The sequence below is a fragment of the Amphibalanus amphitrite genome, unplaced genomic scaffold (genome assembly GCF_019059575.1).
Source record: "Amphibalanus amphitrite isolate SeventyFive unplaced genomic scaffold, NRLGWU_Aamphi_draft 000079F_arrow, whole genome shotgun sequence".
NCBI classification, from domain to species: Eukaryota; Metazoa; Arthropoda; class Thecostraca; order Balanomorpha; family Balanidae; genus Amphibalanus; species Amphibalanus amphitrite.
Window position 1 is genome coordinate 988,843 of NW_024881575.1, and position 27,886 is coordinate 1,016,728.

Sequence of the window (27,886 nt, forward strand, 5' to 3'; positions counted from 1 at the left end):
ATGACCACGCACGACAAGCGACACTCGAAAAGAGCGCAAAAAATCATGGTGAACGTATGTTTGTGGGGCCAAAGTCAGGTTTCTGATGTTTATTAAAGGTTAAATTCTCCGGACTTTTACATCCTTCGAGTACCATTGGCTTTGCAAATGGATGTTTATTGATTTATCGTGCTAAACTGCATGCCTTTCTCTACATATTGTAAATTGCGGCACCGATGATATTCTAAATGGGCTAGTTCTCGTAATCGTAACAGGAAGCTTCACTTGCTCAATCGGGCAAGTCGCTACTCCTTCACAGGTGTTGAAATTTTAAACATCGGCCCATGGTGTGGCAAGCAGATAAATTAAATAAGAAAGGTGTGATGGCTTTTGCCAAAAGTTATGATTACGTGCAAAGGAAGATGTGACCAAATTTGCTGATCCATATTCAGTATTCACTGATCCATATTTAAAAAAGGCAATAGCACTTTCAGCATCATACATGTAATTCCTCTGAGATCTCTTCAAACCAGCTTTTTGGAAACTTGAGACTCTGAATGTTTCAAAAGTTTTCGAGCATATCAGAAAGGCTCTAACTAAGCAGTCAACGATTCTGTTTCGAAGGATCGCACTCAAGCTGAAAAAAAAACTAATGAAGATCTCAGACTGCGGCCGCTGCTGTCACTGGAGGGAGGCCCTCGCGAGGGGTGATTGATCGCGCTCCGGCACCTGTCATATCTCCCCCCCCCCAATCACCGCTGCTCACGTGACCCGGGGGAGGGGGGACCATCGCTCGTCGGGCGGCGGTCGGTGACAGCAGTGCCATCTATCGACGACCCAGGTCACATTCCGCCGGCGGCTCCTGACAGGTCCTCCGATAACCTGCGTATATACGGCAGCGGCAGAAATGGCCCCTCAGCGCCCCAGACTGCATCCCAAACAGCAAACATCCCTAGACATAGAGCCATGAGGCCTGATTTGTGCCCTAATTTGTTGTTTACCTAAATGGTTTCACTTAATTCCGCACTCGAAGAAACTCCGATCGCTGGACTGTGACCGCATACATTTGCAAGCCTTGCTAAGTTGAGTCCAATCATGCACCGACACGAGACCCTCATTCCACTCCCACCTGGCTCTCGTTGACGCACCAACAATCCGCGGTGTAGGGCCACCTGACTCCAGTCGGCGGCGCCCCGCGTGACTCCCCAGCCTCGGTCACCAGACCCTGACCGTGTCACGGAACACGGCTAATCTCGGCGTCGGCTGACGGAGCTGTCACTCCACAGGGGGTCTCTCTCGGCGGGTCCATCGCGGACAGCTGGGAGCCGTCAGGACGGCAGGCGACACACTACTCTGACCGGACCGGCCACCTGCAGCAGTGCAGGATGCAGGCTCAGTTAACCCGCGCACCGACGGGGGTCTGCGCCAACTTCGCACCGACGGGGGGGGGGGGGGCGGATGACCGCCCCCCCCTGAGATCTCGAGAACGAAGCAAGATAGCGACAAGCGGTAAACGGCATCGGATACGCACGGTCAAGATCTACAATTTTTACAAAAGTCGTTTTCAGGTCAGGTCAAAGATGACGTCACAGGGGTCGAAAAAACTCAAAATGGCGGCGCTAGATATGGAGAGAGTTTTTCTCGAATAACTTTCGAATTAGTCAAGATAGGAACAAACTAAGGGCATCATCGTAATCCTCTCGTCAATCCGCATCGAATGATATATATGTTGACCTCGAAAGGTCAAGGTCAAAGGTTGACCTCAGGTCACGTGACCTCGAGGTCATCATGTATATCATTCGATGCGTCTTGACGAGCTGAACACAATGAGACCATCCACGCGTCTGTATCTTGTTCCTGTACGGAGTTATTGGCCAAAAACCTTTGGTGACCTTTGATGACGTCACATGACCTCACAGCTGCCCAACAGCAAAACAGACCTCAAGGTAGTGAAGGTTGATCGTATATGAAGTCATGTATGGTATATGGGGCCATTCTGACCCGTTTTAGTGGTAAAAACGGGGAGTTGATTTTTTCCCCATTGACTTATAATGGGGAGGTCGCGAAATTGACCTGACCTTAGGTCACCGATATCAAAATTCCGAGATATACAAATTGTAGCTACTAATGACCTTATAACATCCTGCGACTTTCAAAGGCCTCCGACATCTACTGTAGCTCTGGCACGGTGACAAAGTTGCAAAAAAGTGACTTGAGGTTGGGTCATTCAAAGTGACCTGGGCCTCGTTTCATAAAACTCTGCCGTAACTTACACCTTTCCGTAATTCACACCCTTTCAAACTACGGAGCGCAAATGAAGCGGTTTCACAAAGCCACAAACGGAATTGTTTACACCTCCGTAACTAAGCACATTTGCGTAGTTGCCGTAATTTATCAAGCGTCCTACAAATTACAATTTCGTGTCAACACTTATTTTTTACGAGAAATTATAAAACAATTATGTTGAATTCTAATCTTAAAAATTATTTATGAAAAAACAAAATTGATATTGATGACCAAACTTTATTAAATCAATATATTGAAAACAGCAGAAAGCCAGCTAAGCAGAAGTGCCTTACTACGAAAGTGGCGCGGCGCGGCGAATAAACAAAATTCCGATAGCTGCCACAAAAAGCGACTGGTACAGAAGATTTGCAGTTTCTTTTTCTCATTTTGGCTGTTCTTTCTTCCTCAACGGGCTCAACATTATAAAATATATTAAAAATTAGATTCGAATCTTCACATTAATTCCAATTCACGCAACATTTTTGTGCGTAGTTTACACCACTGATATCAAGAACTTGATAAAATATTTGGCGTTAATTACGTCGTTTTATGAAACCCAAATGGCATCGATTGGTCCGGATTCGAGCATTTACCGTAAATGAAGCTCCGTAATTTCGATGGCGTGAATTACTCTGGTCTCCGGCTTTATGAAACCGAATTGGCATCAAATACGCCAAATCTGGCATAATTGACGGAACGCCGTAAGTAATTCCTTTTATGAAACTAGGCCCTGGTGACCTTGAAAGGTAGGAGGTTCAAACTTGCACACCATGTGTAAAATTGATGAGGGAATAGTCATACCAAATTTCGCGGCGCTACGCGCCGCGGTTTTCCCGCTATTTGCGAAAAACCTCAGGGGGGCGGATATCCGCCCCCCCGTCGGTGCGCGGGTTAAAGTAACTGCAACTGGGATTTGTGAGCAAACATCCAAATTCGCTTCTGCTTTTGGAGCATTCAATGTTTGAGCATAGGTATAGTTAGTTGCATCTCATTGCGGCAGATTCTCTGGCACAGAGGGCATTACGAAGCTGCTACATGTTTGGACCGTGCACTTAGTACGACGTGATAAGTCACTGACTTGACCTGACCTGAGCATGCAACATATTTCCATTCACAAGGTGCCCCAAGATCCAGATTGAATTAAATATCAGGTATGTAAGCATTCAGCTTTCTATCACCAACGTGTACCGAGCAGTCGTTAGAAAATTGTCAAGTTGAGGCATCAACCCCCTCAGACAGCAAGGGTCAATGAATTTCCTGACGGCGGAATAGTCCGCAGTCGTCGGCCTTCAAATCCAAGAACCGACCAGAAAAAGCGGCGTAGATCATCAAAGTGTTAGCTAAGCCTTATTTTCTAAGCGTAGATCGTTTACAACGGGGCTGCAACTTATAGTCGTCTATAAATAAGGGCAGGGGCCTGTGATATAATTTCGGGAACTGTCAAAAAAAAACTTAGCAGGCATTAGACAACATGCACAAAGTGTCAATTGTTTGCAATTTGCACCGTAACTATTCGCACCAACGTGTTTCACATTGCAACGTTACGAAGCCATCTGACGACCTGGGATAGAGTATTTGGCTGCCGGAGTCAGATTGGGCGGAGTTCAATCGAATGAACCCTTTGTATAGGTACTCTCGCGAGATGCCCTGATAGTTACGCTCTCGTGTTTGACGGCATGCTAAAACAGGGCGGGAAATCCTGCTCATGAACCCAGGTAGTGCGTTTTCAAACCCGCGACTGTGATCTGAAGCCAACAAAACATTATGGTGTGAACTTGAGGCAGACTGTGTCCCTTTGTCAATTGCTTTCTTTATTTACGGGCCACAGATGGCTTTTGTTCGGCATGCGCTCACTCGTTGGTAATAAACGAATATTATTTTGGACATCAAAGCGCATATTTTTAGATTGTGCTTGAAATAATAGATATTGTTGGCGAATTGGTGTCCTTTGAAGAAACCACAATCCTATGGAGCTGAATGAGGCCGAGTTCTGTCACTACGGTCCCCTTCGTTCCAACTCATGTGTCCTACACCGCCCACCGGCATGCCAGTCCCGGGGAGGGGACTGAGTGAGCCTCAATGGAATGCCGCCGCATGACTCAAAACCGGGAATACCACTGCCGGAACCAAATCGGCACGCGGGGGATGTTGGAGCGGCGCCGAGCGAGCCGGTGACGCGTGCTTTCCAGTTCCATGGAAGGACGGTGCAGTGCGGCGCGCCCGGCGGTAGTCAGCGCGGCTCCCGCCGCCGGGCGGGGCCGGGGGCGGGGAACGCCCCTGGCCTCGTCGCGGCCGACGGGCCGGTCACCGACGGCGCGTCGCCGCCGACGAGGCTCAGTCGGAGCCGGTGGCGGCGGGGAGTGTGTGCGGTGCGGCGCGCGGTGACCCGGCCTCCGAGCAGTGCGCGGCGCGAGCGGAGCCGCCGGCTCAGGAGCGTGTGCGGTGTGCGGGCCGAGTGGACTGGCCAGACGGTGTTCGGAGCGCCTCTGCGCGTGAGGCTCACCCGGAGGAAGGAGTTGTCACACAGCTCGGAGCTCAGTCGGCACCCGCGGCAGAGCCCGCCGGGCCACCACCAGCGGACAACGGCGGACCACCAGAGATTCACAGGTACTCGCGCGTAGCTTGGCGCACTTAGACTTGATCTGGATGAAATGGGCGTAATTTTGGGTCGACTGGTTTTATATGGCCGTGATGGTGAATCTGAAACTCGACCTCACCGCGCGACGCCGGCGCTTCTGGTCGATAGTGTTCGGCGCTCGGTATACGTACACGATGTCGGGCCGAGCCGCCGCCGGCCCCGGGGAATGCTACATCGTAACTCGCCGGCAGCGATTTACCGGACGGCTCCCGATGTGTGGTGGCTCGATTGGCCGCAGCTGATGGTGTACAGAGATTGCTCTTAACCGTAGCAGCGGGCTTTGTGGAAGCTAATTCTCTAGCTAGTTGTCGGAGCGACTAGTTTTGCAACCGTGGATTAGTAGCAGTGTACCTAATTACTTAATATTTTCAGTCTTCTAGGTTATATGCCAATTGAAGCTATTGAGCATAGCGCGTCTTCACCCGTCATGTCATATGACCCGTTTGCCGCTTGGAGCACAATAAGAGGTCATTAAATTTAGAGATATTCCACAGAACGTAAGGGGGGGGGCAACTTTATGCATCCCCCAGCGGCTCGTGGGTTAATGGTAGACTAGGGTGAGGGGGATTTGGTCGGGTGATGCGTCCGTAGTGATACAAAAGTTCTGTTTAGCCGGCGGATACACACGTCCGTAACAAACCATTCAACTATTCGGGGTACATTTCCAAGATAGGTCAACAGAGGTCATCAGAAGCCAAAAGACCTTGGACGAATTTCCTCACAACCCGAGAGCTGATGTGAATCCGTTAATACAGAAATTAAATGCCTAGCACTTTTAACCCGCGCCCTGCTGGGGGTGTTTGAACACCCCCCCTTGTGGTTTTTCGCGAATATCTCAAAAACGGCGGCGCGGATCGCCGCCGTTTTTGGTACACCTTATCATACATCAATTCTACACATGTTGTGAAAATTTCAGACCAAGGTCATTCAAGGTCAGGTCACCAGGTCACTTGAAGTGACCTCACCTCATAAAAAGTTTCAATGTCTGTCATAGCTACACCGAGTGACCGATCGCTTTGAAACTTTCAGCGATTGCTAAGAGCAATAGCATGTACAAAATGTTTATCTCAGAATTTTGATATCGATGACCTAAGGTCAGGTCAATTTTGCGACCTCCCCATTATAAGTCAATGGGAGAAAATTGAAATGCGCCTCTTTTGGACGAAAGACATTATAAACACTCCCAAACACTGAATTACAAGTGGTTTGGACACACTGAACATGGAAATGGTGTCCGTGACCCCTGTTTATGCCCTGAGGTCATCTTAGGTCACGAATGGTATCTAACAGTTTTTCACAAATAACTTTTGATAGAGGCATGCTAGAGCGATGAAAACGCCTTAGATGTGTTCAGCTCGACGATACGGATCGACTGATATGCAACATGACCATTTCCGGTCAGGTCATGACCTTGACCTGAGGTCAAATTTTCAAGTTGATCTTTCAAGGTCAAGTTATAGTTCATTCGATGCGTCTTGACGAGAGGAACACGATGCTGGTAAAAGTAAGCTCGTACAAGGCTTGGATCAAAAGTTATTGCAGAAAAACTGTTTGCGAAAAAATCGGCTATTTTTGCAGTTTTTGCCCCCTGCAGGCAAAACCGTTGACGGTAGGTCAAATCTGAGAAAATTACTTAGAAAGGGCGTTAATAGGGCTATCGAATGCGCTTTTCTGCGGCGCTGTAGCTCTATTGGTTCCCGAGCTATGCGTTAGCTTCTTGGAAATTGTCGACATTCGACCTGGAAATCGGCGAAATTTTGCCTTCAATGACCTCTGGTGACCTGACCTTTGACCTGACCAAAAAATTGGCCGAAGTGATTTCCTCATTATTTTTTACGCTCTTACGAACGCCGCCTTCCGCGTATCGCTACGTGGCCCAGGAGCCAAGTTAGAAGGGGGGGGGGGGTGTTCAAACACCCCCCCCCCCAGCAGGGCGTGGAAATCCAGGACCCCCAGCCGGGCGCGGGTTAACCCTGGCAGGCCGGGGAGGGGGGGGAGGACAAGTGCCGCCCCTGACGGTTTTTCATGATTGCCCAGAACGCGCTGGCGATAGAGTACTGCAAGCTGGCTCATCTGATCTTTGATCAGAGCAGGTTTTTGTGATGCCAACCGCGATTTTAGGTCACTGACGTGGGACGTCATGAGCAAACCTCTGCACGGTGATAACAATAAAAAAATGTCTTAACTTCGCAACGCCCTCAGTGCCAAAGGGCCTTGCACAGGGAGATGAAAATTGAGACTCAGTGTTTCCAAGGTCTCACAACTTAAATATTTCGGATATTTCCGAAAGGTCGTCATGCTTACTGTTTGGGTTGGTGATCTTGCTTGACGTCATATGCATGTCACTAAATTTATCGAAGTTTGTCGTCAATAAGTCACGATCAAACTGAGTAGGTACGCGGGTCGGGAAAGTCACCAATGGACCCATGCCAACTCGAATGATATGTGATATGCCATCCTTCGACCAGCTTCGTGACCTAAGTGACTTTGACTTGACCCTGACCTGGGGTCAACATCCTAAGTTGACCTCGCCTAAACAAAAGTATATAATCCAACGCACTAGTGGTGCATAATGCCGATGGTGCCGAAAAATGGCACGATGGTGCCCAACTCGCGCCTCTGCGATGCTTCCTTGCGAAGTTGCATAGTCACGAAAACCAGATCAATTCCTTTGGGAATTGGGCACTTGACCTGAACTAATGACCTTGACATGAGACCTTAAAATCGGGCACCAGCTGCTATGTCTTGTAACGACGTACACCTTTTTCCCCACTAGCCTTTAGCTCAATTGGGGGGGAATCGGTGAAGTTGGCGCATTCCCCCTCTCGGCGTATGTACTTACATAGAAAACCAATTCGCTACCGCAGCTAAAAACCTTCTAAGAAAAGTTATGGAACTAAATTAACCAAACACACCAAATGTAACAAAATATTTGCCAGATAGCCGTGTCGTGAAAACGGCTACTGTGTGCTGACGATTTTATTCAGCTCGCCTGCAGCTTTGTCACGCTGTGCCCTGTGATGGTCGTCCCATTAACTCGCGCCCCGTATGGGGGGGGGGGGGGGCAAACGGCTTCCTCTCCATTTCTGTCGATGTCTCCTAAAATTCTGTAGATATCGCCACTAAACGTATAAACGATATCCCCACTTTTGCCGGTCCCGTAGCTCAGTTGGTTAGAGCGTTGGACTCCGCGTGGTGAGAGCACGCGTTCCCGGTTATGACAGTCCGGGTTCGAAGCGCGACGGGCGCTCGACATTTATGGGCCTCCTGACAGGTATGGTTGCGGTTGGTGGCAGGCCGTAGCCAGGCGAAGTCAGCGAGGGGACGGGCCGTGCGCGGCTTTGTGCGCACGTTAAACTTTGGACTCTAAATTCTGCCATAGAATCGGAATTGCGCGATCGGAGGGTAGAGGGCAGGGTCATCGCAACAAGCTTCGCTTAGCGGTGGCTCTGTCCTTGTGAATCCTTCCCATCAAAAGATTCGGACTAAATTTATAAAAAAAACGTTCAGGACCTCTCCTTTTACACCTTGTGCCCAAAATTGTGAGGCTATGATTCTCACAGACGGTGTCTCGGTCATAGCCCCGAGGCTATGATTGGTTGGCCACAAATGACGTCAGAATGGCGTCATGTTCTGCCATTTTCGACCCAAAAAAAGTTTAACCCGGCAGGCGGTGGGCCTACCAGCCACCTTTCGCGCGGTGGGGGGGGGGGGGGGCATTTTTTGCCCCCCCCCGTATCTCCGAAACTACTAGACGGATCCGGAAAATTCAAACCGCGTTCGATAGCCCTGTCAAATTTGTCGATGGAAACCAAATTTCATTGACCTCGGGGTTACCGATGACGTCACAGGTCAGGTCAAAGATAAAATGTTTCACCGTTCACGGGGCTTCTAGGGAAAGCGCTATAACACCGAGTAAAACGCATTTTGTCGAAAATCAGCGATAAGGCGTCGGTTGTCTAGTACATATGTTGCTATCAGAGGTCACTGGTCATACCAGGTCAGGTCACAGGTCAGGTCACCAAAGGTCACCAAGGGTCACCACATGAGCCCAACTTTACTAAGGTTATGCGATGCATGTTTTATGGCCAGTTTTTCATTTCCAACTCAATGGTGTTGGTTATAAGACCATCAGGTACGGTTTAGGTCACTTTCTGGTGGAGGTCAGGTCAAGGTCAGGTCAAAAAAGGTCAAATTTCAAAGTTGATATTTTTGCATAAAATGGGTATTGATTCGATGCAGCTCGTAACGGGGAGTCTAATGGTGGTCTTTGTTTTGCGCTACGAGGTCTAGAATTGCTAAAAATTGAGTTTGAAAATTTGACGTCATCAATTTTGAACAGTTTTTTCGCTATAACGTGGCCAAAAAAAAAGAGATATCGATCTCAAATTTGTATGCAGATAGAAGGCGGTAGGGACTATCACAAATATTCCGTTTTTTTCGAAATTCATTTTTTTTTGTTTTTTTTTCGGCTATTATATTCAAAAAATCTATTTTTTTGATTTTTGGGGGTCAAAATCCAAAAAAATTCGAAAAACCGAAATAGCAGTCTTGTAGCCCTTTTAATTCCACACTTTTTATGTCTGAAACATTTTTCTGTATCTCTAAGGCTGTAGGCCTGACAGCTCTTCCCGCGAAAACTTTTTTTGGGTCGAAAATGGCAAAAATGACGTCACTCTGACGTCATTAGCGGCCAACCTATCATAGCCTTTGGAAACAAATTTGGTCACCATGTGCGCTAGCTGCTCCCGGGAGGGTACTGAAAGTTTGGTGACGATCGGCGTAGCGGTTCTCGAGATATATTAAAAAAAATTAAAGAGGGGGGGGGGCAAAAAATGCCCCCCACCGCCTGGAAGGTTAACGGGAAGAGCTGTCACTTCTACAGCTTTTAGGATACCGAAAAAAATTTGAGACATGAAAGTTGTAAAATTAACCCAGCCACAAGACTGTAATCATGGATTTTGATATTTCTGGACTTCAACCCTACCAGAGATAAAGAAGTATTTCAAAAAATTTCCAAGTTAAAAAAACGGAATATGTTATAGACCTTGAGCTCTTCAATCGACATACCTACCAAATTTGAGATCAATACCTCTTTTTTGGCTACGTTGTGGCGAAAAGATTACTCAAACTTGGTGACGTCAAATTTTCCAACTTAATTTTTAGCCGTTTTAGAGCACTCAATGCAAAACTAAGACCACCATTGGATTTCCCGTGGCGAGCTGCATCGAACAGGTACCCTTTTATGCAACGTATAAACTATGAAAATTTGACCCTTTTTGACCTGACCTTGACCTGACCTTCACCAGAACGCAACCTTAAGGAGCCCGGTCGTCTAACCCACACCATTGAACTTAAAATATAAAATGGGTAATAAAACATACATAACACGACCCTAGTATAGTTGTGTTCACTGTTCATGTTTTGACCCTATAGTGACCTGACCTCTGTGACCTGACCTGGTATCAGTGACCTCAGGTAGCAAAGTATACATAAGACAAACAATGCTCCATCGATGATTTTCAATTACTCGATGTTAAAAAAAAACATTTCTTAGAATGTCTGTAATTGGTCACAAATGCAACCTTTGGCCTGACCTCTGACATCATCGGTTAGACCTAGGTCAATGAAATTGCGTCACAATCTAGTCGCCCAATCGAACGCTGTTTGTTTATCGAACGCTGTTTAAATTTTGAAAATCGGTCGGTAACTTTCTGAGATCTTAGGCGGGAAGGGGATAAAACGGCTCCCCTCTACGGGTGGCAGTGTCCACCAATAGCCCTACGGGTGTGAGTTAAATAACCAGGTGTGTAGTGCATACCTCATCCTTGGCTACCCTGCACCCTGCTGCACGTGTGTTGATGAGGTGCTGTCCGGTTCCCTGCAGCCGACCCACGACCCTGCGCCGTGCGCTGCGAGGCTGTGTGTTACCATACCCCAGCCGACATCCAACCCCGTTACATACCCCCGTGCAGCATTGCACCACCTGCGTGTGAGCACCTCCTGTGAGCTGTGGGCTACTCCTCAGCTGGTGCTGCCAGTCCCTCCCACTCCCCACTCCCCCTCCCCCTTCCCACCACGACCTCAAACCTTTGATCGGCACTGGCGGCTGCCGGCGCAATAGAACACCGGCGAGTAACGGCACGACTTTGCTGAAAACATCAATTCCCGGTACACTTGTGCCGCGGGTGGAGGGAGTCAATGTCATGCCAAGTTTACGTTGGCAGGCCGTGTCGCGTCCGGGTTCCGGGCCGGCGAGACCCGCTGACCGCATCTGCCGTGACGGCCCCGGCGGCAATGTGCCCTCGCTGAGCTGTCTCTGATGTTGCAGGCCTTCAACAAAGATCCGTGATGACGCGGCTCGTGGTTCCCCGCTGTAAACTGCCGGCTGATCTCCACCCGGCCAATAACCATAACAATAAACAATAACAATAACCGTAACCGAGATCTCTGCAATGTGTCCGAAAACTATCGAGGCATCACTCAAATGGGAGTTACAAAACGTAATAGAGGTAATAGAGGTAAGTTTCACTTCTATAAGCATTTCACATCAGAGGCCTCTTGCACCAAAATCCTCTTGCACCAATGCTTGGATTATTTTGCATCGTATACCCAGTCCAAGTCTCAAATGTAACAATTTGCGTGCAAAATTTAGCAAGCACATGTATGATTATGTATTGGGCTATTGCAAACAAATTTACCACCGTTAGATTAGCTTATTCTGAAACCGGTTTTTCGATTTTACCTAGCTAGGTAGTTTGGTGCAAGAGGCCTCAGCACAAGATCGTCGTCGATGCAGGAGCAAACTAACCCAGTTTTCCATCAAAGTACTTACATCTGCATAAGCATAGCCATTTAGGCATTGACAGCATACTCGTAGCTGGAAAGTTGAGCCTGCCAATGTGAAATACTGCATTGAAAATCGTTACATAATACAGTTCCTAAACCAAAGGGTATCGAGGTTCACTAAGTGCAAAGAATTGGTTGTATAACTAGTATATATACAATTGAAAATCGCATCTATACCACCTAGTGAAAACTGTAGAAGTAACGTAAGTAAAAGTTTCCCCACAATTGGCCAATGGCCACTCATACGCCGGAACTCATAGCCCCAGCCGGTATGTAGGGCCTTGCCCCAGCCGTGCTCAAGCTGACGCCCATGCTGAAGTAAAAACCCACGTGACCTGACCCGTGGCGACAGGCTCCGACGATTAGATTAGATCGTCAGCCCTTCCAGCAGAACGACCCCCGCACTGAAATGGTCACGCGTCCGACAGTACACATACGTGCACTGGGCGAAAGTCAGAGTACGGGCCCCGGCACTTCGATATTGAGCCCGACGCCAGCCCGACATTTGTGAAACCGGAAAGCACCGTTTTCCTTTTAAAACACACTTAATGGTAGCGTTATGTAAGTAGGTACAGGGCTCGCGGGTTTTAGCGGTAGGTTTTGCACCTAGAAAATTTAGTGTACTTCAGGCTATATCTTCGTCGTCTTTAGCTTTTAAGTGTTGAAGATGCGATCGACTTGTTGGGTAACAAGCCGACCATGATCGTGTAAAATGGCTTCATCGTAGATCGATTAGTTTCTGAGATATAACCGGAAATGTAAAAGTGCAAAACCTACCGCTTAATCTCGCGAGACCTGTACCCTCACGTATGAAAATGACCATGACTACTTTTTACTACTTATGACTTGAATGACCTTAACCCGCGCCACACTGGGGTCTGCCTATAACACGCCCTACTGGGGGGGGAGCTCTTCATAGCCCCCCCCCCCTCCTAACTCCGAAACTATTGGGCCGATCGTCAAAATGCAAATAGGGTCTGATAGTCCCGGAAAAACTGTCGTGCGAAACCTGATTTCACTGACCTCGAGGTCACCGATGACGTCACAGGTCAGGTCAAAGTAAAAATTATTAGCATTTCGGCTGGTTCACATTTTGGGCTCTGGCCGCCGTCTTACAAGTCAGATCAGGCTTATTTTTGGTTTACACACTCGTGAACAGATGCTTTAGAGACCCTGAGGGTATCAAACTTGTACCTCGATTTTCAGGTCAGGGTCAGGTCATCACAGGTCACGGAAATGTTATATCATGTGTCGGTCACGTGACACATGTTTTATGGTCCATTTAGGCCATAGATTTCGAATTTGATATTGTCTGTGTCAATCGAGGTCATTTTGAGTCGAATTTAGCTTAGGTCAGGTCACTTTCAGGTCAAAAAAGGTCAAATTTTGAAGTTAAAATTTTTCAACAAAAAAGGTGTCAATTGGATGCAGTTGGAGCTCAGGAACACGATGGTGCTATTTATATTGGTGTACGATGTCAAATGCGTACTGAAGAATTGATTTGAAAAATTAATAATTGTGAATTTTTTGCAATAATGCGTATAACTTGGCCATTTTTGAAGAATTTAGCTAAAACTTGCTAGAGCTAATCATAAGCATGCATTCTTTCACATATATTCCGCTTTTTTCGCAAAATCAAAAACTTTTTGAAAAAATATAGAAATATAAATTTTGAATTTTATGATACAAAATTTTCGAAGTTTCAAAATTTTGAAACTCTGAGATAGCAGTTTGATAGCGCAGTCTATTCTGAGTGCTTTCATGCAAAGAAATCGGATCTAGCATAAAAACTGAGCTCTTGGGAGTGATTGCCGTGGTTCAATGTTTTGCGTCGAAATCGGCCGAACATGACGTCACTCTGACGTCATTTCCAGCCGACCTATGGTAGTCACGAAGTTCATAGTTTGATACAAGGTGTCAAATTGATGCAGCCGAAGGTACGGAAAGTTTGGCGTCGATACGTCAAGCGGTTTGGAAGTTATTGCAGAAAAATGGGAGAGGGGGCTATGAATAGCCCCCCCCCCCAGTGCGGCGCGGGTTAACTACCATGACATGACTAGCCTCACAATTTTGACGAAATTAGCAGAAATCAATTAAGATTGAAAGCGATAATGTCACTTTTTATGCGATGATCTTTTGCGACACATTTTGTTCGCTCAAATGAACTTTTGTAACATATCTGTTTGTGGCTCGAATGTAGTCATTCAGCGCAGATATTAGCACAAAACACCATTCCAGGATCTGTGCCATGCGTTGCTGACAAATCGTTTACAAACATTCTCGGCATGGCTCTGTCGGGTGCTGTTTATGCCGACTGGTCACATGGGGTGCCAGTGTTCGCGCCACGGTTGTTGTGCGCTGCTGTTTTATTATCGGTAAATCGAGCAAACATCCACGTGGAAGCATCTCAGGTAGAGCACTTCATGGGCCGGATAAATCCGTTATCCACGGATAAATCCGCGGACTGGATAGGATTGGATTCTAAATTTGTTAAAAAAGAACGGATATGGGCGGGCCGGATTTGGGAATTGAAGGTTGAACCCGGTTCAAAACGGATCAAAATTTTAACATTCAACATTGAAGTTAAAAATTGATACCTAGTTTACCAATGTGGTGATTTTCATGTGGTTTTAGGTTTATAAGCATGGTTTTTGGAACCATGATGGTCTGTGAGATGTATGGCTGTCTGGTCCCTTAGATTGAATTTGTTAGTCCAGTTTTGGGCGAAACCAGTTATTGGTGAAACGGATTATTACGGATATTTTTTGGAAGTTTGGCTGCAATACGGGCCATGGGTGGGCCGGATTCTGATATTCAAAGAAAGGCGGATAATGGGCGGATATGGATATGACTTGCCGGATATGGGCCGGGCCGGATCCTAAAAAGCCTATCCGTGAAGTGCTCTAATCTCAGGGTCTCTTTGATAGCATCACATGCCATGCTAGGCTGAATGATTAAACATTGCATGCATACTACAAAGGAAGCGTGCCGCACTTTATACAATACCTATTGTGGCGATAAAAAGAGGAAAAAGCCAAAGTGACAGGACAGCCCATATTGTAGCCAGCGATAACTGATCCGCTGTTGAAGACAGCGATCGATATGTAAAGCGAACTCGGCTGACGGTGTTATTATGCAGCCGTATGAGCCGATATTAAGCCTTTGCGGTCTGATTGAACCATCTTGCGTCCGTTGTTCGATAGGCGTTATCACAAGTGTATTCGCGGCCATTGGGGCGACGTAAGAAAAGAAGAAAACAACTGGCCCCAAGAACTTTAAATTATCAGTTAGCATGCACCTTTTCCTTGATATGTAGAGAATTTACCATTAATTGTTAGAGAAAATTGCATTTAAAATCTTCCATTTATGCTTCTTTCATCGTTTGCACAGTATGTTCTTTTACTAAGCTAGAAACACTAATTAGAAATAGTTCCCGCATCATCAAGAACAATAGGGAAGGCTTGAAGTGAATACAATAATCTAAACGGTTTTGTAATCCATGTGAAGACACTTCTAAAATTGCCTGTAGAAATATTAAAGGCAAAAGTTCAACTTTTTCACAAGACGAATGGCTATAAACCTATTCAACGTGTGACAACTCAGCCGGTATTTCGTCGCCTACAGCCCAGCTTTCCCTAGTGACCGACAGAGGCGCTGCTATCGATGTCCGCCCGTGCCGCCTAACGTCGTTTCTGACGCTCAGTGACTCGGGTGACGGGCAGTCCCCCAATGACCTGTGTTGTATCATCGCAGACTGTTTGTAGTGACGTGCGACTGTCACAAACTTTTCCCTGTGACCTCCTCACATCACGTACAGGGTCACGGTGACCTAAGTCACGTCAGAGTGACCCGTGTCACGTCGCTGCCTCCTCCCGTTGACCTATGTCACGTTACGGTGGCCCCGTCACGGCCGCGGGCTGCTCGGTGACCCGCCATCGGCAGCTCGCTCAGCCAGCTGGTATGTTTATCAGTCGGGGCGGCGGCGCCAGCAGCCGAGCCGGCCATCCATTCGGGCTGCATTATAAATAAGCGACACGTGCTGACGCGGCCGTCTTGTCAAAGCCCCTGTCACCGTCTATCCGATTGATTCATCTGGCAACCGAGTCGCGGCGTCTGGCAGCGGCCGGCCGCGGCGCGTCGCTCCATTACCCTGTCCGGGCCGGTGTCGCCGCCGCGCGCCGAATTCCCCCCCCCCCCCCGCCGTCCGGCTGGGCGCAGAATGCGCTGACGGTGACCGCACGGGATGACATAGTGGCCGGGCCGATACCGGCGGCGGCTATCGGCCGCCTCCCAATCGGCATACCGGCTCCAGGCCTGATGACGGATTTAATTGGACGGAGCGCCATTAGCGGCGGGCCGACATGACAGGCGGGCACGGCGGCCGCCCGTCACAGCCTGTGAGCAATGGTGCTGGCACCGGCCGCCGATCCAGAGCCGGGCCAGTCGCGATGGAGCGTGGACCCAGCGCTGGCACAGACGGCCGCCGGCCGTCCGCCCTCCCGACACATTTGTAAACGGGCTGTTATTCAATTCGGATAGTACCAGTCTCCGATCGCCAGCCAATACCGGCTGTGTTATCACTGCTGCTCCCCTCAGACCACAAGATGACATGACAGCGCATACCGCGCACGGCATGAGCTCTTTCCCCAAGGACCGGCAGCCGATAACGTTTGAGACAGGCGTTGATGTTCTTTTATCACAAACTCAAACATATTTCACTGCATGCTATCCGCATCTGAACTCCGTTATTTCGTTTACATTTCATACTTTTCTACTCCAGTGTCATGGGCGGATCCCACGAATGCATGCCATGCGTGAAAAAAATCCTGCTTTTTCCTGTGCATAAGCAGCTGATGGAAGCGTCCTGCTACTAAACCTATGAAAAAAGAACGATTTTGTCATTTGCATGCCATTATGTAATACCAAAACTATTCGAAAGAACTCTTATATTTGATATCTCTTCTCGGTCAAATATAATAATTTAGCATAATTAACTCTAGCTCGGATGTTTTAATGGAGGGGTTGACAGTGTCAGAGTCTGAACAGAGCTTGTTCTGAGGGCCCCAACCTTCAAGTGTCCAATCGGACACTTCCAGTTGTCGAAAGAACTTTGATGCTGATTTTAAACGGTGCGTTTTAAAGAAGGGAACTTTTCCATCAACCTCAGATCATCCCCGTCAGGAGTCTCGAGATACGAGCGCCGGAGTGACTCGGATCCGAAGTCTCACCGGAAGTACCTCGGGATCCGCGGAGCCCCAATGCTCCATCATGAGCTTTGGGACGGAAAACAATTGTTTCATTAGTGTAGTTTGTTTAGCTGTTCGTTTGTTTGCAGGAACATCGGATCACAACAGTTTTTGATTGATAGCGTCAATCGCATCTTGCTTTATTTTGCTGAATAATCTTCAGGAGTTCCCTCCCTCCCTGCCTCTTCTCTCTCTCTCTCTCTCTCTCTCTCTCTCTCTCTCTCTCTCTCTCTCTCTCTCTCTCTCTCTCTCTCTCTCTCTCTCTCTCTCTCTCTCTCTCTCTCTCTCTCCCTCTTTTTTTCTCTCTCTCACTCACTCACTCACTCTCTCTTTCTCTCTTTCTCTCTCTCTCTCTCAATCACAACCCAATAATATCCCCATGCATACTGCATAGGCATCACACACCACATACATCCATCTATCCCCATCAGCCACTTCCGCTCGCCACACGTCTGGCGCGGGGAGCAACTGGTTGCAGCGTTATCGCGTGCGGCTGCGCGCTAAGCGGCGCACTTCCGCGCCGGACTGGCGTCAGAGAGGCGGCACCCGCTAATGGTGAGCCCAATGGCCCGGGGAGGGCAGAGCGCCCCGGCCTAATGGAGGGTGTCGGTCGGCCGGCGGCGGCGCTCGAGATAGACGAGGTGATGCACTGGCCGCGGCGTCAGCTGATCAGTCCAGTCACGGTCATTGGGACAGGGTCTCTATCGCTCACTGGGATAGAGCTGTGCAGTGATCAGTCACTGGGATACGGGTCACTGGTTCAGAGCTGAATAAGAAAAATCGCATTTCTTTTATGTGGGGGTTAGCTGCACCTAATTTTCTTGTCGTAGATGCCTAGAAAGGGAGCGTTAAACTCCCAAAAGCGTAACCTTTTGCGTTTGGGTCCAGAGGCATCTTTCACCAAAATACCTATAAGGTAGGTATTTTGGTGCAAGAGGCCTCTGTGCTCGTCGTTACATGCCGGATAGTAACGTTTTGACACCCAGCCAGGCGTCGCCCCGTAACCTTGTTTCCCCTGTCAACACAATGGATAGGGACTAGGTCACACGATCCCTGAGTCGGGATGGAAATGTCATCTGGGTGTTGTTTTGAGGCGGCTGCGGCGGCGGGAACAGAGCGCCGCTGAGCGTTTCGGCGCAATGAGTGGCGCTGAGCGATGGCGCCGGCCGGTTCGCCCATCGGCGTCACCGCCTGACGGAGTGGGAGCGCCGGCCGACAGCGCGCCCGTGTCCGCCGGCCGACAGATTGGGCCGGCACGGCGAGACGGAGCGGCTGGGTGGGAGCCGAGACGGCAGGTGGGCCGACCGAGACCGCCGCCGGCCGGTCCAGGCGGCACGCGGCGGAGGCGCGGGTCGCCGACTGTCCGACGGACACTGTCCCGTCGGTCCGTGTCACCGGCTCCGGCGCAGCACAGCGAGGGTGTGCGAGGGATGCTGCCGAATCAGCGACGGTGCTCGGAGGGTGATCACTTGATTAGCCTCTAGGACGTAGCCCTATGCCCCGGGGCTGCTCCCTCCACCCGGGGTCGGCCGGCCCACCTGTGCCCTCGCCCTCGGCCGGCCCGACCCGTTCGCCGCCGTCCGCCGGCCCCTATGCACGCCGTCCGCCGTGCCTCTGCCACCGGCTCCTATGCACCGTTTATTTTTAACACACCGGCCCGGGCGGGCTGGGGCAGGACGGGCCGAGCCGGGCGGGGGCGGCGGGCTCGTGCCACGGGCGGCCACCGTCCGTGGCGGCGGCGGGGGGCGGATAAACAGCGTGAGGCAGCCGCCCGCGCCCACCGTCTGCCACCGGCTCATATCGCGCACAGTAAACAGCCACTGGAAACAACAGAGGGCCGTGATAGCGGCAGCACAGACGGCAATATTTTCATTTGCTCTGTAATTAATTATGAAGCTGAAACATCACTGATAAGTGATAACCGCTGACGAGTGGAGTTTTAACATTACATAGTCTCAGTTGGCCGCATGCTGCTATAAGAAAGCCCCTAGTCTGAACCTGTGAAACATGAAAGCAAGGTCGGTCTTTTGTGAGTCCTTTCCCAACGCCTGCACGATTTTACATGTGACTGTATGTGATCTGAGAGATCGCTGCCGACATCCACACTGTGCGGATCGATACAGTGCCTTATACGGCTTCATACGCACACGTTTGGGTATGTACATGTTACATCGCTGAAGTACCACGATAGGCGTTATCACAAGTGTATTCGCGGCCATTGGGGCGACGTAAGGAAAGAAGAAAACATCTGGCCCCAAGAGCTTTAAATTATCAGTTAGCATGCAACTTTTCCTTGCTGTGTAAAGATTCTACCATCAATTATTAAATACAATTGCATTTAAAATCTTCCTTTTATGTTTTTCCATCGTTTGCACAATATCTTACGTTACTAAGCTAGATTAACACTAATTATAAATAGTTCCAGCATCATCAAGAACAATAAGGAAGGCTTGGAGTGAATACAATAATCTAAACGGTTTTGCAAGATGTGAAGATCACTTCTAAAATTGCCTCTAGAAATATTGAAGGCAAAAGTTCAACTTTTTTACAAGACGGATGTCTATGTATAAACCTATTCAACGTGTAACAACTCAGCCGGTATTTCGTCGCCTACAGCCCAGCTTTCCCTAGTGACCGCTAGAGGCGCTGCTATCGATGTCCACCCGTGCCGCCTAACGAACGTCGATAAGTAACGTTAGTTATTCATTTATAGGTATAAAGCATCTAAAAATCTGCATCAATTAGTTACGTTGCGTTGAGATAAGTTCTGAATGAATTAACCCTCGCCCGTAAACGGCGATCTGCCACCTTCGCCCATGCAGGGGGGGGGGTTGGTGCGACCCCCCCCCTTGGCGTTTGAAAACGGAGCGTCGTAGAGCTTAGCGGAAAAGACCATCGGATTGCTGTCGCCGAGATCTCGCGATTGGTGGTATATTTTTTGGTCCTAGGTCAACATTTGACCTACTTTTGACCGGTCAAAGGTCAAATTTTCGGAAAAATAGACTTTTTTCAACTTTCCGCGGCGATTGCGGCAAAACGGTGGGAGATATCGACTTGAAACCTTCACTATCGTGTTCCTTGATCAATTCTCTATCGTTTGGTATGTATTTCGTTTCCCTAGCTCTAAAAATGGCGCGTTGGGAGCGCCGGAAGTCGGCAAGGTCACAGTCGGCGGCAGAAATTCGAAAAATCAAAATTTAAATTTTTGAAATCTGATTGTATTTTTGGATTTGGGAGGTCCATTTGCTCCCTATAGAAGCTAATATTGCTGCATATTCCAATTGAGCTGACAAGAATTAGCAAAATAGTGGTTCGGGCGCTTTTCAAAAATAGTACCGGACGCTGTTCCTCTTGTGACGTCATAGCTCCGTGACCTGACCTGACCCGGTCAAGTTTCTTATACCATATGATAGCCAATACTTGCCCCAGCATGCATGGGAAGTTTCATCACGATCCATCAACCGATGTCCGTACCACCGGCAGGAAACCTCGGGCGTTGGCACTCAGTTTGTGAAAATCCGGCCGGAGGCTGTTCCCTTTGTGACGTCATAACTCCGTGACCTGACATGACCCGGTCAAATTTTTTTTATCAAAAGATGCGCAAGGCTTGCCCCATAAGGTACCCAAAATTTGGCGGCGCTGCGCGCCGCCGTTTTTACACTATTTCCGAAAAACCTCAGGGGGGGGGTTGCACCAACCCCCCCCCCCTACATGGGCGAGGGTTAAAAAGTCCAACCCTTCGCAAATATTGATAGCAAATATTTTAGTCCCAAACATTCAAGACCTATAGCTTGTCTCCAGTCCCCTCCATGATGTAAATATAAAGAAACTGTCAATATGTAGTGCATTGAATTCCTGCATTGTACCTACTACCGCAGAGCTTCAGTTCTATTTTTACCGGCTCAGTTCTGCAGCGGGTGCCGAACGACATTCGTATTCAATGCCAGGTCATTCGGACGGCGGGACTACACCAGGACTGAATGGCATCATTTGTGGGATGAGGTCGCTGAAAACGTGTCGCTGCCGAGACTGGAAATGTCCCTATTGCTACGAAATGGACTTGGGTGTTGGGATTCTCTCAGGTTTCTGGTGGACGTCCTCTGTCCTTTTGATGAGAATGCATTAGATGAGATGTGAGCATCAACGGTTTTGACAAGATAAGAATGTTGATAAAGCCTACGTTCACGGATCAGCACATCGTGGTATTAATTTACAAGTGACGAGCAGTCAACCAATGCTACTCACTCCCAGTCCGAGCCACCTAAAAATGCAAATGATTTACCATGTTTCAATGGCCATGTTAATGTATTAATGGGGATATTTCTTCGACATATTCCTGGAACTTTACGTCCTTTCGATCACGCCTGCAAGACCGCTTCTAGCCCCTCTACCGACCGGTTGACGGCTGCCGGCGGCTGCCCGTTTTGCTGAAATCAGCCGCGGGCAGAAGTGCAGCCGGCGTCTCACACAGTCCGCGGCCCTGGCCCCGGCGGCGGGCGGCAGCCGTTTATTTTGACACCTCTAATGCACGCCTGGTTCTACCCCCGTCCGCCGCTGCCGCTGCAGTCCTAATGGCGCGGAATCAGAAACAATATCATCAGACGAGATAGGATGAATTAGCGCAGCGACATGTTTTACGTCATGTTATTATTCAAACATTTAAAATGCGTAGGAACTGCTCATATTTTACGACGGTGAGGGTGATTGCTGGTCAAGGTCCGTGAATGGAGTGGGTAGGGGAAGTTGGGGCAATGCCGGAGTTGGGGCAAAGCCGAAATTCGAGATATTTCGAAAACCGTAAGACATGGATGCCACCTGTCAGTGATGCTCTGAAGCTTAAGTGACTACAATTATCGCATGTTTGTTACGAGTCGTCATTCGGAATACTTCGACTGTGAGGGCGCCAAGAGCGTTTTCAAGGTACGTTTCCCTTGTACTACATGCGCCTTTGAAGCTGCATTTCTTACTCATTATGCTACCATTTGTCTGGCCAATTCGGTCAAGTAATCTTTAGCATGTCTTTGCATAAGTGTGCTGCCTATTTGAAATTTATACAGCACGTTGAAAAGTTATGGGCCTGCAAATGAAAGTATGGCAGGCTGGGGTAATGCCGAAAACGTGCGATTACGCACGTGTTAAAATCACGCTACGTGGACTTTACTGCTGTAGAAAAGCAACGCGTATTTTTAGTCACACAAATTACACTTTCAACCGACACAACGGCCTGTTACCTATAAGGAATTATTTACCTGGCATGTTCTTGTTATATCACACAATTATAACTTCCAGTGTGCACCGCGTCCTCAAGCTCTTAAAACGCGTGTCAGCTTTGATCAATTCTGAATAAAGTTTGAGATAAAATGGCAAAACATCAATGTCGGCATTCCCCGTAGATCATTTCTCCCATTTTCGGCTTTCCCCGCAGTCCGGGGCAACGCCGAAAAAGTCACTTCTTTGATATTTTTAGTTTGTGCGCTTAACGGTATGCGAATTCATCAAATACGCCTGATATGTTTGAAAGGCAAAAGACTGGCCTCTCGAATGACGCCAACAAGAATAGCTTATGTTGTCTACCTTGCGTGCTACGGGCGTCAGAAAAAAAGTCTTCGGCGTTCCCCCAACTTCCCCTATACTCGTACTTACCTTCTGAGGATAGAAAAAGACGTTTGGTTCTGTCGCACGTGTGAGCGGCGCACATGAGCACATGAGCGCTCTTATGTCTAGACGTGTTATCGTTTTCCCGTTTGATGTCTGTATCGGTTTGGTGGCGGCGACCTCTGTCATCACGGCTCCCCGCGTTTCTCCGCGCCATGACGTTCTGACACATGTCCTACAGCGATGACAAACGTTCGAAGGTGACGCCGACGGCGCTCAGCTAAAAGAAATGGCCGAAAACTGATGACACAGAAGGCCAACAATGTGGGCTAATGTCCCCGGAGGCGCACGACTGTTCGCATATTTCAGCGTCTGAGATTTACATATGTTATTTTCAACGCACGGAACGCACAGAAATGATAAGACATCCATTACGATATCATTTGCGTTTGGACTGTGGTGCACGATAAGAGTCCTTTATTGTACAAGACTGGAATCAATACGCCCATGGAATGACAGCCCTCTGGACATAGAGCTATTTAAATTTGATGACTAGGAACCACGCATGCCGATTACCAAATTTTCTCGAAAGATTTTCTCGTCCACTCACAATGCCCTGAGGCGGTCTGACCGACCGGTCACGTGACAACAAGGTCAGCTGTTAGACGCGGCCGCTGAGCGCTGTCCCAGGCTGTGAACCGCGGAAACATCGGAAACATGGCCTTCGCTAGGCGACGGTAAAGTCGATACCCCTGGAAAATGCTGGACGTCACATGAACCTATGTCATGATCTTGAATTTCAGGAAACTTGTGATTACACGACACCGAAAATGCGACATTACACGGCAAATGCGTGACAAATTTAGGTTGTGGCGAGAACAGGAAATGAGCCTGGTGAATAACCAGCGGCGTGGTATGTATGTACGCCAGTGTTACAGCCCGAACACGGAACAATAATGACGTGACGTCTACACCGACTTATGGGCTGCACTAGGTCGTCTCAGTTGCATTCTTTTAAATATATGCAATTACAACAGTTTGGCTCAGGCCAGCTGGAGAAAATGAGGTGAGGCCAAGCATGAGCAGCGTTGTTTCGTTTCATACAATCTATTTATCAACTGCATTATGCTATTGCACTTCCTAAGCCAGTTGTTTGAATGCATTACCAGAATACAATTGCATTTGTTTGTGCCGTTCTGGCTTGATTTATGGGTCAAGGACACGATCCTAGTTTATAGCAACAGCCCTTGTTCGCAAGACCAGATTGGACACTCCAGAGCTCTGATTGCTGCCTGTGCACTTTCTTGGCATTACTTTTTGTATAGTTGATTGCGACCTTGAAATGAATGGGAATGAGTTAAGATTTTAGTTGGGAATTCTAGCCGGAGAAGGGACGCATGCAGAAAATGTGGAATGGGATTAGAGTTTAGATAATAAATTATTTGCAAATTGATATGATCTCGTCATTTACAAACCGTACCTTTGCAGCCAGAAACCACAGCTTTTAACATTGTGTACTTTACAATTACTTGGCCATCAAATACATTTAAACAATTCATCATTCATTCAGGTACCTATAATTTGTAAAAGAAAGCTAGGCGCTCTTGCGAAAATATCTCTTCAATACATAGTTGGCCAAATTTCTCAGGTTGTATTTGATTGAAAATATTTGGAAAGAGGATCCGATGCTGTTTTGTTGCCGGTGTCCACTCCCCTAATTTCCTAAATTTTGGCTATTTCTTCACTGCCGACCAGCTTCCTGCCCACTCCACCCTGTTCTACCTATCTCCAGAGCCATGCAGACTGGCCGGGCAGTGGGGCGGCGGTAGCGGTGTCGCGGTAGCGTGCGTCGAACATGTGTCGGCCACCGCGTCCCCTCGTCGATCGACATCCGCCCCCCCCGTCCCCCCCCGGTGCGGTAGAACGGTAGCCGAGCACGGCGGCCAGCGGTGCCAGTGACGGCGCTGAATGGCCGGCGCCGCGCCGCGCGCTGGCACCGGAATAGGAGCCGGCCGGCCGACCGCCGGTCAGTCGGCGCCGCTGGCGTCATTACGCCACCTCCGCAATGTCGTTTGTCACGACAGGGCGCCGATGATTGGTATACATTTGACACGCCGGCGAGCCTCAGGGAACTCTTACCTTTGATGTAATTAGTGATGGGGACAATGCTTCTATCACTTTTTTGTGTCATGCCAGAATCGATCGATCCTCCCTCGCCGCACCCAATCAGTTTCCCGTTCAATGACGCTTATTCATAGTCCTGAATCTTCACGTTGAAAGGCGAAAGCACACCCACGGTGAAGTTCATCTGCGTGGATAAGCCCTGCATACAGCTGCCATTTATCGCATACGGCTCGGTAACATTTCAACAGCCGTGAGCAGTTTGTAACAACTTCACCGTGAACAGTTAATAAAACAAACCAGGCTGCTAGAACCCAGAACAGTGGAACATTGTCGGAGTTCTTGGAGGGGAAATAATTAGGAACGTATGAGGTGATGCACGCGTTGTATTCCGCTCATCGTCTCGGACCAGGGGTGATGGAGCACCCTCGGTCTCGGCTCCTGGCTGACATATGTCGCTCTAACACCGTCACCGGCCACAGATAAATTCTGACCCGCCGGATTAGTTATGAGTTGGCAGCGGCGAGAAACATGACACGTGCGTCGCTATAAATCAGCACCGGCTTGGCTCGAACGGATGACTGGGGGCCCAGCGCTGCGCACGGCCGGCTGGTCGGTGGGGCAGACCACCACGGCCGGCCGGGGTTCGATGGGTTTGGGTGAGTGCAACGAGGTCGGATCGAGCCTGTCAGTGCGTGTTTCTATGTCAACACTATTATTCATGCAGCAAATCAAGAAGTTGTGCTCAACGATAAACAAATGCATGCTTCAGATCCCTTGTAAGTCGCCATTTTACTGCGCGGTCTTCCCCAAGCCATGCGGCACGGCATCTGATCAGGCGCGGCACACTAGTGCCATCTATGGACAGAGCTGTTAGGTCCTGCGGCACAGCATCTTGCCAGGCGCGACACAGTAGTGCCACCTATGAGCAGAGTTGTAAGGTTCTGCGGCACAGTATCCCATCAGGCGCAGCTCACTGGTGCCATCTATGGGCAGAGCTAGAAGGTCCTGCGGCACAGCATCCTGTCAGGCGCGGTCCATCAATGCCATCTATGGGCAAAACTGTAAGGCCGTGCGGCACAGCATCCTGTCAGGCACGTCCCACCAGTGCCACGTATGGACAGAGTTGCGAAGTCCTGCGGCCATCAATTAATTAACTTTCCATTCCTAACATACCTGATACCTACCTACATCACAAAATGAAGCGATTTCGGTCAACATAATCATTTTTTACAATAGCAAACAAGCTGTTGCCAGTTGTGCTCGTGGTTATTTTCTCTGGCTTAAACTATGAGCGGTGCTATTCTCCAATAAAAACCTGCAACCGAGGCTGCACGCATAGATCACTGACTTGCCGCAGCATTTTCTGTCACAACAAATAGTCGGACTCCGCCGGCATAGCTCCATAAATATCGGCCTGTTTCAATTAATAGCGCTCAACGGGCTCGCAATAAATTCAGAACTAATAAACCAGACATTAGGCTTCCACAAACGATCCACTTTGAACGTTGTTATCTAATCAAACTGAAAACGAACAGACAACAAATCGGGGCTGCTGCGGAGCCACGTCCCACTACTCAGCAGTCGACGAGGCCCTATCTTACCGAGAGCCCGTCTGCCAGCGTCGTCGGCGGGTCGGGACGGCCGGGCAGACATCGGCTCAGGGCAGTACTGATGGCCCGCTCAGGCTCAGTGGCGAAAGAAATATGGCACTGCTAATGATGCCCGCACTAACCACTACCGTGTGATGGCAAATGGAGCACCATCACTCAGCGTTACCGAGGGTCAGGGAAAGAAGCAGAACGTATCTCTCAGATGGGCTGAACATTGACGGCAGGTTTCGCCAGGATATGACAAGGACAACCTGTACTTAGGTCAAGGTCATACTGCATTCACCGCTTGATCTAAATATTTCCGTCTGTTCTGAATTCACGTCGTAAAAGTTGTCAATGGAAGGATCTCCAAAGCAATCTACCATTCTGGCAGAAAGAAAGCGAGGAGTAGCAGCGCCTTGAACTTGGTACTGGGGTCGACAACCAAATACATATACAAAGAGTTTGGACAAGGTTTCACTCAAGTCTAGGTATATTGGGTTCGGTCGTAGGTCGGCATAGTTGGATGAAGAAAACGTCAGAAGTCAGTTCAGATTAGTAATTGAAACAGGCTTCAAGCGTGATTACGGTCATGATTAGACACGTCTGGCTGGAGCTGGATCGGATAAATTCTGAGGTCAGAAAATCGCTGGGGTCAAGTCTAGTTTCAAAGATGGGTTCGGATCAGGGGTGATATCAAGGGTTGGACTGGATCAGGGCCGGGATCAGAGCAGGGCCGGGTCAGCCGGTGCCTGGCTCCGGGCCAGCCGTGATGTCACCCGCGGCTCAGATGTAGCGGCGGCTGTTTCGCGCCCAGCTGCCACGCCCGCCGGCGAAAACATTTACTGCACGATGGCGGCGATTCAAAACAGATGGGCGCGGGTCGGCGGCACGACGGTGCACATGGTGGCCGGGACGGGGCGCTGTGCCGCCCGCTGCCAGCGGCTGCCAGCGCCCCGGCCCGGCTGACGGCTGCCGCTGGCCCGCGCCCGCACGGCAGCGGAAGCCATGGATGCTAAACACCCCGTGAGCCCGACTCGGCCGGCCTTTGATGAGGCCACCTCTGACCAGATGAGCCACAAACCGCGCTCTGACGACCGGTGCCGTGTGTTGCAGGTGGACGCTGACGACCGGTGCCGTGTGTTGCAGGTGGACGGGTCGGCGTCTGATGCCGGCCGCCGCCGCCCGCTGGGCCCAGCACAGCGCGCGCTCAGCCGCGCCGCTCTGACATGGCCGGCGGCGGCACGCTCTGCAAGCACTCCGGCTGGCAGCGCGCGCGCCGCGGCGCCGCCGCCGTCACGTGACCCGGCGCAGCGCGCGCGCGGGACGTCGCGCCATGCTGCGCGGCCGCGGCAAGGATGCGCGCGCCAAGCCGTCGAGCGGCAGCGCGCGGCCGGACCGGCGCACCAGCAGCCGCGGCGTCGAGCTCGAAAATGAAGCGATGCGGTTTCGCACGCTGGAGATGGCCTCGGAGGTGGACCAGCAGCACAGCGACATGCGCAAGCTGCGGCGCGAGAACGACGCGCTCAAACAGCAGCTGTGGACCATGCGCGACGAGTACCAGCGGCTGGAGGAGTTTG

General features: G+C 49.5%; 1 protein-coding gene across 1 annotated transcript; it reads left to right on the forward strand.

Annotated features, from left to right (window-relative positions):
* LOC122379507 lies at window positions 1-27,562 on the forward strand. The gene is made up of 3 exons (XM_043361772.1): window positions 1-54; window positions 4,598-4,872; window positions 27,456-27,562. The coding sequence occupies exons 1-3, from the start codon at window positions 1-3 to the stop codon at window positions 27,532-27,534; spliced, it is 408 nt and encodes a 135-aa protein (XP_043217707.1). The 3' UTR covers window positions 27,535-27,562.
* Window positions 27,563-27,886: the final 324 nt, after the last annotated feature.